The 13,190-nt window shown below is 40.3% G+C and overlaps 1 protein-coding gene across 5 annotated transcripts in view; it reads right to left on the reverse strand.

The window, feature by feature from the left end:
* Positions 1-13,190, reverse strand: part of Arid4b (AT-rich interaction domain 4B) — a 118,195-nt gene that overhangs the window by 104,319 nt on the left and 686 nt on the right. For all 5 annotated transcript variants that reach the window (XM_052727000.1, XM_052727002.1, XM_052727001.1 and 2 more), the window contains exon 2: positions 12,947-13,001. In XM_052727000.1, coding sequence (XP_052582960.1) covers positions 12,947-12,952 — 6 coding nt within the window. In that variant the 5' untranslated portion in view covers positions 12,953-13,001. The remainder of the gene's footprint in view (positions 1-12,946; positions 13,002-13,190) is intronic.

Genomic DNA, 13,190 nt, shown 5'->3' on the forward strand with positions numbered 1-13,190 from the left:
CCAAACACCACTCTAAGTCTGGTCTTCATAGTAGTACCCTGTACGTTATTTGGTTAAAAAAAAAAGAAAAGAGAAAGTGATATGCTGAATGTGAATAAAACCTTGCTAAAGTCATCAAAAAGAATGACAGATCTGTATGAGACTGCCCACCATGTTACATACTGCAATCCAGACACATGGAAGGTAGAAGCAAGTCATCATCCTTGACTACAAAGGGAGTTTGAGTTATATACGACCTTGTCTCAAAATAAGAGAAGGCCAGTTAGGAAGGTTCAGCCATAAAAGCACTTGCTACCAAGCTCAATCTCTGGAATTCACACAGTGGAAGAGAGGAAGAGGCTCAGCAAAGTTGTTCTTTGACCTCCACACACTCACCCCCACAGACAGAAGATGGACACATACACACATATTAAATAAATAAGCAAACTAAGCAACTACAAAATGTGTTGAGGCCAGAAACTATTCCCTCTTCCCAGTAAATATATGTCCCCTTTCTCCTTACTTGGGCCACACTGTTCCAGGATAGCCTGGGCTAGAGTAAAACCCTGGTTCAAGGGGGAAGGGGAGTTAAGGGGGACTGGAGGGGAGTGGAGCACAGTCCTTAGAATAAAGAAATCTGGCTGTATTTACCTTCCACCACTGAACACTGTCTTGTAGAATTTAGAGCATAAAACCAAAAACAGATGGGTATGGTGGCTCAGGAGGCAGAGGCAGGCAGTTATCTGAGTTTGAATCCAGCCTGGTCTACAAAGGACAACCAGGGATACATAGAGAACCCTGCCTTGAAAAGACAAAAAACAAAACAAAACAAACAAACAAAAAAGGTTTTTAACTTTTAATCATAAAATTGCCATAAGAATGAATTTTGGTCAGAACAACAAAACTTGAGTCACTACATAACCCTAAAAAGGAATTTAAATTCCCAAAACTTAAATATTCTTCTCTAGAACCTATAATCAGGCTGGTGAGATGCTCAGCTGATAAAGGCACTTGCCATCATCTGAGGATCTGAATTTGATCACTGGTACCCACACAGTGGAAGGATAAAACCAAATACCATAACTTGTCCTCAAATCTCCACACAAGCATCACAGCATGTATGCACACACAGAGACATATAAAAATGTAATTTCAATATTTTGAAACTAGTAATAGGAGCTACAATATACTAAGAGTCAGCCAGGTGGTGGTAGTACACACCTTTAATCCCAGCACTCGGGAGGCAGAGGAAGACAGATCTCTGAGTTCGAGGCCAGCCTGCTCTACAGAGTGAGTTCCAGGACAGCCAGGGCTACACAGAGAAACCTTGTCTCAAAAAACAAAAACGATGGTGTGTGTGTGTGCGCTATGTAGTAACCACTGTTATTACATTTAGTCACCCGCAACAAGCCCTTAGGATGAGTACTTAACTAACTTCATATGTAGATGCTAGCTATCTCAGAAACTGCATACAATATGGTAAACACAAGCTACAACTCAATCCCAAAAAGTCCTAATAACTCCTCACTGTACCAACTTATAAAACAGTTCATGCTCTTAGCAGACTAGGACAGCGACCATGTGTACTGGCCTCTCAGCACCTTACCAAGCACCCTGTAAAGTATTTTCAATGTACTTTTCACTTAATACATCTACAAATTTGTTCAACAGTGATTTTTATCCCCATTTTGCAAAAAATATGAAAATAACTTACTTTCATCTCAAAAAACTGTACCTAAATTTCAGTAACCAATAAAGAAAGACCTCTTCTGTGACCTAGCCATATACCTTTAATCACTAACACCACTTACTGGGCATGTTTTAAACGATATGAGATGGCTCAGTGAGTAAGGCCAGTGCTGCCAAACTTGATGACCTGAGTTCCATCCTGGAACCCACAAGGTAGAAGCAGAGAACTGACTCCTACAGGTTGTCCTCTGACCTCTGCACACACATAATGGCACATTCAACCCCCACAAACATACACATTACGCATGCATGCAAGCATGTGCACACACACACACACAAATAAAAAATAAAAATAAATAAAATTTGCAATTATATGTGTCCAAGGCACACTGTAACCTGACATTTAGAGTAGTATAAGACTTCACACAAAATTATCTTTCTCTTAAATGATGGCTAAATTTGTAACAGAAGGGTGTACAGATTATTTCCTGTTAGACTTTGATCTTTACAAATCAATAATAATGGTCCAAAAAAGAAACCTCTCACCCTCCTTACCACCAAACACTAAAATTTACCTGGACAAATACCACACCACCCAAGGTAATGTCTTGCTTTATACTGATCTCCAACTGCACCCTGAATCAACAGGCAGTATCCTGTGAAAAACTCACTAGGACAAGTGAATGGCTGTGCAAAGTGTGAAGGCAAATATATATTAACTTGTACATATATGCTTCAAAATCACACTTGAAATTTTCCAGTGATTTTTGAAATTATTTCATGAGGGCAGAGAGATGACTCAGCAGTTAAAAGCACTGCTCCTGTGGAGGATTCCAGGTTCAGTTCCTACCACTCACATTGTGGCTCACAACCATCTCTAACTGTAGTTCCAGGGAATCAAACAGCCACTCCTGACCTCTGAGGACACCAGGCATGTATGTGGCACACAAGCATGCATGTATGCAAAATATTCATACACATAAAATAAAAGCTTTTTATTCCCATGAAATCCAAGATTAATTTTAATTAATCTTGTAAAAAACGGATTTTGGGGAATTGTAAGAGTAAATATGGGACTGAAGAAATGATTCAAGTTAAGCACACTTGCTGCTCTTGCAAAAGACTGCAAGAGGATCAGCTCCTAGCACCCATATCAGGACATGTCAGAAAGCTCACAATCACCTGTTAACTCTAGCTCCAGGAGATTCAACACCATCTTCTGGCCTTCGTAGGCATCTAGACATGTGTACATACGTACATACATACGTACGTACGTACACACACACATACACACACACACACACAAACACACACACACACACCTCAAAGTAAACACACCCAAAAGTAAACATATGTATTTTATGCAAATGGTGTTTTAGAAAAAATGGGATAAAATCATGTTGTGACTGGCAGTGATCTGAACAAAACACAACTAGAATGTGAGTACTGACATTTGGTTATGAGTCTTTAGTGGTAAGAGAAGAGCACACAAGCTCCTGAACAGATGAGCAGTTCAGTTAACAAAAAGCTATGCCCAAATGTCCTGCAGGTTCCAGCATAATCCTGATGAAAGCTACAGCTACTCTCCTCTGGAAAATACATGATAAGATGAAATTCTGTGTGACTGTGAGGAAAGGAGAGGTTTACAGACCCCTAAAGTCCACCCATACTTGCACTTCCGAAGTATATGCAAGCACCGATTAAGATTGCTAGGACTCAGCCCAGAGTGAAGTGAGGGAAAAGAACGCTATTTTCTTTTCTTTTTAGGGTGCGAAATGGTCTCACCATAGCCCAAGCAAGCCTCAAGCTCACAGCAATTGTCTTCCACCATACATGGGCAAGTATTACTATATACAGTTCCTCTTTTTCACCTTTTATTACACCTCTTGCTTCTATAACCAATTAGAAAATACAATCCTCAGCATAGCCAACTGAGCTCCTAAAATAAGGTTTCTTGATCTAAACTTGCATAAACTCTTTACCCTACTTTCCCCAAATGTGAACGCTATCATACTAATTTTAGTATGAAAATGATCAGATGTCTTAAAATCATACTATTTTTCATAGGAAAATCTCAATGTCATTTCCACTTAAAAGAAAAATTTAATAACTTTAAATTAAACATTCCAATTAGTAACATCAAACAGACTATACTGCTTAATTGTTTAAGAGGCAACAGATATTCTCTCATTTTGATACAAATCATTTTTATGAAAGTATTTTAATCATCTGGGAACAAAAGCTAACTCATTTATATGTTTTGTTCTCTGTCCATTAGGTTTAATGCATGCTAAGCCAAAACTTCGGTAGTGGCTTATTTTCCTTTGTCTCACTCAAGTTACAAGCTGAAACTGATACTTTGCACTTAGGCAATAAAAATTTCAAATTAATTACCACAGCATTCCATATTTTACCAAAAACTACATCTTCCACACTCTACAATCATTTACCTATCAACTATTAAAGAATGAAAGATGGGGACCTTTAATCCTAGCACTTGAGAGGCAGAGACAAGTAGCTCTGTAGATATCATCTTTCACAGAATACTAAAATACTAGCACAGAGTTTCAACTGTACTGAAGAGTTACTATTCTGCTCCATGACAGCAGAAAGAAGACAGTATGTCTCTTCTCTAGGAATGTGTTCCTGCCAGGTGTGGTAGCACATAGCTGTAATCCCAGCACTTGGGAGGCAGAAGAGCAGGAAAATCAGAACTCAAGGTCATCCTTGGCTACGTACCTAGTCTTAGGCCAGCTTGGGTGAAGTGAGGCCCTGTCTTAAAAAACTACTACTTTCTGCTGTAGAACTAGGTAACGACTATAAAAATGGGTATGTTAGCCAGGTGTGGTAGCTGATACTGAATCCCAGCATTCAAGAGGTAGAGGCCAGCCTGGTCTACAGAGTGGGTTACAGGGCAGCCAGGGCTGTTACACAGAGAAACCCTGTCTTGAAAAACAAACAAGCAAAAAAGGGGTAGGTCAATAAAAGGTAGGAAGTGCCACTGGTCCTAGCTGGACCAAAGGCTGTCACCATTAAAAAACAACAGGGTAACAATAGCACCTAGTGTTACCCCTCCAGGCATGCCAGTGTGACTGCATGCGCACTATCCCCACAAAATAACAACTGCCATGAACAAGAAAATCACTAAGGAGTTAAGAGCACTTGCTGCTCTTGCAGAAAAGAGTCAGGTTCAGTTCCCAACACCCACATGGCCACTCACAATCACCTGGAACTCCAACACCAAGAGATCTGACACCCTCTTCGGGCCTCTGCAAGCACTACAAACACGTGGTACATACATGTAAGCAAACATTCATACACAAAATAAATTTAAAAATTAAAAAAAAAAAAGAGCTGGGGTCATGGTGATAACATCACCTTTAATCTCAGCACTTTTGGGAGGCACAATCAGACAAATTCATCTCTATGAGTTCAAGGCCAGCCAGGTCTACATAGCAAGTTCTGTGCCAGCAAAGGCTATACATAGTAAAACTCTGTCTCAAAAATAAAACACAATTAAAATAAAAATAAAAGGAAAGAAAGAAAAGTTGCCAAAAGGTAAAAGAACATGTCTGTTGTGAAAATTTGTAACTACAATCACTTCATGTACACAATGTACTCCATGGATGTCTCCTTGGATCAAACTTGTCAACAAGAATGTGTTCAAAGACACTAGTCTCAAGTGTAGGACTGACTGGAAGCCAGGGCCAAGTGTCGAGAGAGTATTAAGCAAGAACAAATGGTTCATTCAAAAGCTTCAATTTTACATGATTTTTGGTAATTAAAAACACAGAGGAGTTGAACATCCAGGCCAACTGGTAGAGTGCTTGCCTGTCATTGCTGGGCCCAGGGTTCAAAACCAAGCACTGTAAGTTAACAGAGCTGAGTGAGATGGCACATGTCTGTAAACCTAACATGAGGAAGGCGGAAGCAGGAAGATTAGGAGTTCTAGGCCAGCGTCAGCTTTATCAAGTTGAAAGCCAACCTGAGCTACGTGAGACCCAACTTTAAAATAAAATACTAGTAGTAATAATAACAGTAACAGTCGCAACAATAGTAGTAAAATGACAACCTGTGGCTGCCCACTGCACTATCAACATATTGACATGTTCAGAGGTGGGTGAAAAGTGAGGGAGGAAATTAGGAATTAAATGCGCCATGAAAATTCAGCACAAATCAAAGTTTTTAACTCTACACTAAAAAGTCACTAAGCATGTTATGTCTGTGCTTTGCTTCAAGCACATTTCACAGAGCAACACCAGGTTTTTTTACTAGTAAAGAATGTAAATGCTTACTTCCAAAAGCAGCCACCATCATCTTACCATCATCCTTTAATAAAATAGCTTCATCTCCGATGGCTCCTATCCTCCCCTCTGCTACTAGCGTTTTTCCAAAGCAGTCAGTGACCCTTGAAAAGGTAATCAAACTCCATCGCTCTGCAGTGAGACTGCACCACTTCTCTCTGAGACCTGCAATGCTCCCTATTTCCACAGCAGTGAGAGCCAGAGTCCTCAAAATACCTCCCAGGTTCTAGGAGGGCCTGCTGTGCTCTGCCCCAAGCCACATCCCTTTACCCTATCCCTTCCCACTGCTTTCCTCCCTGTTCCATACCAGCTACCCTGACCTCTAGTGCTTTGAGACCTGGCCAGCCACATGGCCATAACTGAGTGTTCAAGCACCTGCCCAAATTTCTTCTCAATGATGCCAACTCTTACACCCCATCCCAGCCTCTGAATTCTTTACCCTTACCCTGTCCAGCCCTTTCCTTATTCCCGTGCCATCTATTCCTTAAAGTAGTAATTTATCATATTTATTCCCTTTTGCTAACAAAGGTATCTTAACATATAGGATCCACAGATCCAGGAATTTCTACCTGTTTGATTCACTGATACATCCTAAAATAGCCAGAACAGAGACTAGCATGTAGTAGCGTTCAGTAAAAGATGAGTGCATTTTTTAAGTCTCCAGGGTCTAACAACCACCTGTCACAACACAAACACCTGAAGGTAAATACTCAGCACTCAATAGGTTATCACAAGCCATACTCCCTGAAAAGGAAAAGGTCCACTCCTAGGAGTTAACAGACTGAAAAATAAATATTCACTTGAGCTATCAAGATGCCTCTGCAGATAAAGGCACTTGCCACTAAACCTGAATTTGATCCCTGGAACACCACACGGTGGAAAGAGAGAACAGACTGAGCTCCAACACACAAACTATAGTATGCATGCCACACACAAAAATAAGCAAATTTAAAATGCAATAAAAATTTTAACGTATACATATTTATGTTCAAATAAACACATATGAATAGGCATATCTAAGGATGTACATCATGGAACACATGTGCATGTATGCACACAGAAAATAATAAATGTTATAAATCTTTAAATAAAAATATTTTTAGCCGGACGGTGGTGACATACCCCTTTAATCCCAGCACTCAAGAGGCAGAGGCAAAGGCAGATCTCTGTGAGTTCAAGGACAACCTGGTCTTCAGAGCTAGTTCCAAGACACCTAAGGCTATACACACACACACACACACACACACACACACACACACACACACACACACACACACCTGCCTCAAAAATAAAAAAAATTAAACTTTAAAAGTTTAAACCTTATAGTTTGTGAATTATATCTCACTTTTTAAAATTAAAAAAGAAATCAAAATAACTAATAGACTGTTGAGCTCAATACTCCTGCTCATGAGGGCAGACTAGGAGTTGGGATTACTTTTTTGGTTGCACTCACTCAATCTGAGAAGTTCCATGTACTGACTACATAAAGCAGAGTGTTAAGTGGTTAAATGGAGGGCAGGTGTCTCAGGAGCTGCTCATATTAACAGCAACAAGGAGAACATCCACCTCACATCTAACATTGCTAATCTCCATCTTCAGTACCGTGGCTTCTCCATCACCCTTCTCCCAAACTACCAGCTGACAGTTGTATGACCAGTCTGTCCACTTCCTCTCACACTACATTAGTCTACTCTCCTTAAATCAATTACTGTTCTGGTCTGTCAATGTGTACCCCATCACTTCACTCTTCAGTTCAAGACCCTCACAAGACTTCCTGGCTGTATTAGTTCATTTTCCTCTACTCTAACAAAATACACAAGGATGTGTACCTTAGAAAGTTACAAAACGGCGCTAGAGAGATGGCTTAGCAGCTGGCTAAGAGCACTAACTGCTCTTCCAGAGGATCCGGGTTCAATTCCCAACACCCACATGGCAGCTCCAACTGTCTGTAACTCCAGTTTCAGGGGACCTGACACCCATGGCAAAACACCAATGCACATAAAATTAAAAATAAATAAAATTTAAAAATTTAAAAAAAAAAAGAAAGTTACAAAATTTAGCCAGGCAGTGGTGGCACACAACTTTAATCCCAGCACTTGGGAGGCAGAGGCAGGCTGATCTCCGTGATTTCGAGGCCACCCTGGGCTACATACAGAAACACTGTCTCAAACAAACAAACAAACAAACAAACAAAGAAACAAGTTCCAGAACTTATTAACTATACAAAACTATAAACTTATCACAGTTTTTGGAAACCGAAAATTTCAAGGCAGGGCAGTCCCATGTATTCAGTCATTGGTAAGAGCCAAAAGAGAGCTGGGAAAATGACAGTACTAAGGCTGGTGACCTGAATTTTATTCTCAGAACCTATATAGAGGAAAAAGTGAGACCCAACTCACCAAGTTGTCTGACTCCAATGTTCACTCTTTAATTTTTTAAAGTTTCATGTACCTTGTACATGAGTACCTATTCATAGGTGCATTTGTATGGGTGCACATGCACTTGGGTGCATGCACACGTCATCAGGTGCCTTCTTCAATCGCTCTCTATCTTTAAAAAAAAATATTACATTTATTTATTTTGTGTGTGCTTAGGAGAGGAACATACATATGCGGAAACCAGAAGGGTTTCTGGGATCAAACTCAGGTTGTCAGGCTTGGCAGCAAGCTGAGCCATCTTGCCAGCCCCTCTCCATCTTTTCTTTTTCACATGGGGCCTCTCTCTGAACCTGGAACACACCAATTCAATCTGACTACTGGACTGCTAGCCCACAAGCCCCAGTATCTCCTCCCTCTCTAGTGCTGGGATTATAAACACCACAATTCAGTTTTTTATATGGTGCTGGGGGCCACTTTGGATCCCTCATGCTTGTGAAACAAACACTTTATGAACTGAGCCATGTCCCCAGGTCCCTCACACAGCACTTAAGAAAATTTTCAGACTAGACTGTAACTCAACGGTAAAGTGCTTGTTTACATGTATGAGACCCTGGCTTCAATCTCATTAGCTTGAAGGGAGGAGAGGTTCACTCCTTCATCGTCTATCACTGTTCTTCTAGTCTCACCCACACACATCACACTGTTTCTAAATCACTCAGGTCAACCTTGAGCTTACTCTGTAACCTAGGCAGCACTGACTTTGCCAGTCTCCTGACAGTCTCCAAAGTGGGTGGGATGCGATGACAGGCCTGGCAACATACCCTGCTCCAACAAACCCAAGTTTCCACATGTACCGCCCTGTTCTGTTCCGGTGTATCTGAACTGCTTTTCCCTTTGACAGTCAGCACAGATGTCAACTCTACCAGAAAACTTTACAGGACTCTTTCACTTAGCTGTCCCTCCACAGCATGTACTGCAAGTCATATGGTGGAACAAATACTCCAGAAACTGCTTTAGTTTTCAGTCTCCTACTACACTGAGAGCAAGCCAAATGACTGATGCTACCTCATGGCACTGCCTGACACATGGAAGTAGTTCTTAAATGATGATTTATTTAAAAGAGAAAGAGAGAAAAAAAAATACAAAGCAGAAAAGGAAGCAAAGAAAGGGAAAGGAGGACAAGAAAGAGTATGCATGCATACCCAGAACTGGAAAGAGGGCACTTAGAACCAATCAGTGTGTTACATGGTCCAGGCCAGTACTCAATGGAAGACAATGATACAGAGGAAAAGGGCCAGACTCTAAGTACAGCATCTAAATCACTCATTCCCTAAACGTTCTAATGTCTAAGCCACACAGCCCACTTCACTCCACAACTTACTGCAGTATATTAAGAATGTTAGTAACATGCACAGTATAAAAAGCAGAAGCAGGTACAAAAAAAGTAGGAATCAATCTGACATAATTAACTGTAATTTCCATAACCTATCTTCTAAGATCTCACACTGATGCTGAAAGGTCTACCAACTCAAAGTATGAAAAACAATAGAAGGGCTATTGAGATGGTCAGCAGGTAAAGGCCCTCACTGTAGAGCCCTATGACCTGACAGTATGAGTCCAATCCTAAGGACCCATTTGGTAGAAGAGAAAATCAACTTAAGTTGTCCTGACATCATGCGAGTGTACATATACATACAAACAAATGTTAATATATTCATCAAAAAGGGAAAAAAAAGAGAAAAAAAAAAAAAACAAGACACCAGCAACTTCTACTTAACAGCAGTGTCCACAGCAACAGTAGCATCAATCCTAAAGCCGGCTGCTTTTATGTGACAAGTCACAGTTCTCACAAACAGACTGCAAAAACAATCTCCAGACAGAGCACACTAGTCATGACCAGGCTTTGTGTAAATTAATTTTTGAAGGTTATACCATAAGAAAACTGCTTCTAAAAGCCAGCTAACATTTAAAACAGAATATATACTTTCCTACATTTAGTGACTTTTAGCCAAAGACCAAAGAATATCATTATTTCAATACACTGCCACAATAAAATTCCTAGTGTCACTATTAATAAGGCAAATAATTCAAACTTAAAAGCTTACTTCAAATAAGCTTTGTTTGGCAAGATTCAACAAACAGCATAAAATCACTCCATGGCTCAAATGTTATTCACACACATACAGGCACACAAGCTACATGAAACCTTTTATTCACACACAAAATTGGGCCCGATATACTCAACACTAAATACCTTCTCTTCATTTTATTTTGATTCTTTGATAGTCACACTATGTAGCCGAGGCTAGCCTCAAACTCACAAAGATCTGCCTGCCTCTACCTCCTACATGCTGCAATTAAAGATGTATGCCATCTTTTTTTTAAAAATTTATCTTTCTTATTTTTATTTATGTGTATGTGTGTGACTATGTAAATGAATGTTACATGTGTGTGGGTGGTGTCTGTGGAGACCAAAAGTGAGCGTTAGATCCCTCCCTCAGAACTGGAGTTACAAGGTGGCTGTAAAACATAGGGCCGGGTACTCAACTCCCATGAGGAACGGCAGCAGGCTCCTAATCACTGAACCTCAGGCACTGAGGAGGAATTTATCTTTTACATGTAAGAAATTAAATTGCCAAAAATAAGATTTTAATACTAGCAATTAGTAATAGATTCCCCAAAATTTCCTAAACTAAAAACAGAAAGTTCTTTATAAAGTTGGAAATTTGTTTTAACAACTTTTTTTAACATTACTAATAACAAGTACCTTTATTTTAAAGGTAGTAACACACAAGAAAACTTGCATTTGTCTAGTACCATGAAACTTTTAAGGCTAAAGTTTCCAGCAAACTTTCTCTTCATTGTTATTTTGATTGCTTGTTGGAGATAGTGTTTCATGTGGCCTTGGCTGGCTTCCAACTCGATAGGTAGGTTAGGCTAGCCTCTAGCTCACTGTATTATCCAGGCTGGCCTTGAACTACTGATCCTCCTTCCAGTGCTGGGATTAACATGCATGCACCCTCATACCTGGCTTTTCTTTTTCTTAAACAGACAAGTTTTTTAAACAGGAAAAGAAAGGAATAAATAAAAAAATCTACATCTTCAACTTGGTATAACCCTTTTAGACAAACATTTACATTCTAAAATATGTCAGGCATTACAATGGGAACTGTGACAGATTACAGCATCAGCATTCCGAAAATTTATTCATCTTCCAAATATTATACATATATCAGTCAACTTAAAATTTTTTTCTCAAGTTTTCAACCAACTGCAAGGCATGCTTTTCCTAATAAACCCACTTTTCACAGATTGTACATCCGTGACTAACAAAGGGTTTCATCTCCAACATATCACTGGTTATGTTTTCATTCAGATGAGAGTGAGACAGGAACTCCGTAAATAAAAACCAAGCCGTTTACAGAGCCCTAAACTAAAAAAAAAAAAAAAAAAAAAAAAAAACCTTTAAAAATGGACTAAACTGCTTTGTACAATAGGCAAATATTTAGGTGGCAAGAGTGTTTGCATTCTTCTATAAACAGAAGCTTTTGAAACTGTACCTGGATTCAGGTCTACAAAAGCAATCCTCATTCTGGAGACAAATGAAATTAATTAAAAAAAGAAAAAACATCCTAAAAGAACTGTCAAAAGTAGATGCCATTTACATCCTGACATGCTATCGATTACATTTCAATCCAGTAAACACACACTACTACCGTTTTCAAGCACATCTGGATTTGTAATATATTTAAAGAAAAAAAAATTCTAGTATCAAAATTCCACCAGTTAAATCTAGATATATCAGATACCCAAAGCTTTTCATACTAGTGTGGGGAAAAAAAAAAAACAACTTTACAAACTCTCTAAAATGACAAAAACCACCCGTATTTTTATTGCTACGATTTTTTATTCCACCAATACACAAACTACTTCTTAGACACATTTCTTAGAAGCTATTCTGTAGTCAACATGTTTACTTCAGAGGAACCTGGCCATCAGTTTTCCACACAACACAACACAGCAGAGCACGTGACAACTCCAGGACCCAGAACATCAACATAAAGAAAAATGAACCACACAACCCTAAATCCCCGGAAATACAAGGTACAACAGGCTAAATCGGATCTCTAAAGGTAAAGAGCACCAAATTGCTTTAAACATCTTCAAAATTATTTCTGCTTTCTGCTTAAAATTCACGGTTCTGTCCACACGATTAAATACAATTTTCTTTCATCGGTGTTAACAGACAGACCCACCGTATAGTACTGTTTCAAGAGTCAGGTTACTAGAACAGCTTTCTGTTTTATGATTTAAGACGCTTTAATTCGTGCAGTTGTTCCTAAGGTTCCATGCAAAAGGCGCTGTTCTATTCGGGAGCCGCACGCACAGCTTTGGTGAGATGTCTCCTAACTGACTCCACAACTCCACGACACAGCCCGTGGATGATCACACCAGTTGACCCTCTGTCTCCAGGGAAAGCTCCGCACCGAGCCACTCCACACACCTGCCTCTGCAAAACTCGCAGGCCTGCCACAGCCACGGCCCCTGCACTTCCTGAATTCGAAAGCCACTCAAGCTGGTTGAGTGACGCCTTACCTTCATGGTGACTCTGGGGCCGCGATCCCCACGGCGACACCAGCTTCACCTGCACCTGGAGGGGAAACAAAGACACCCGGTCAGTACCACCGGCACCCCCTACGCCGTCGGGGCGGGGGCGGCACCGAGTGAGGCCAGGAACCCGAGCAGGCACGCGCCATCCCAGAGCCCCTACCGCCCCCACCGCCCGCCGCTTGCCGCTCCATTGTCGCGACTCCACGGACTTTTCCCCGTCCTCCACGAT

The sequence above is a fragment of the Peromyscus californicus genome, unplaced genomic scaffold, assembly GCF_007827085.1.
Source record: "Peromyscus californicus insignis strain IS unplaced genomic scaffold, ASM782708v3 Scaffold_8__1_contigs__length_139910024, whole genome shotgun sequence".
NCBI lineage: Eukaryota > Metazoa > Chordata > Mammalia > Rodentia > Cricetidae > Peromyscus > Peromyscus californicus.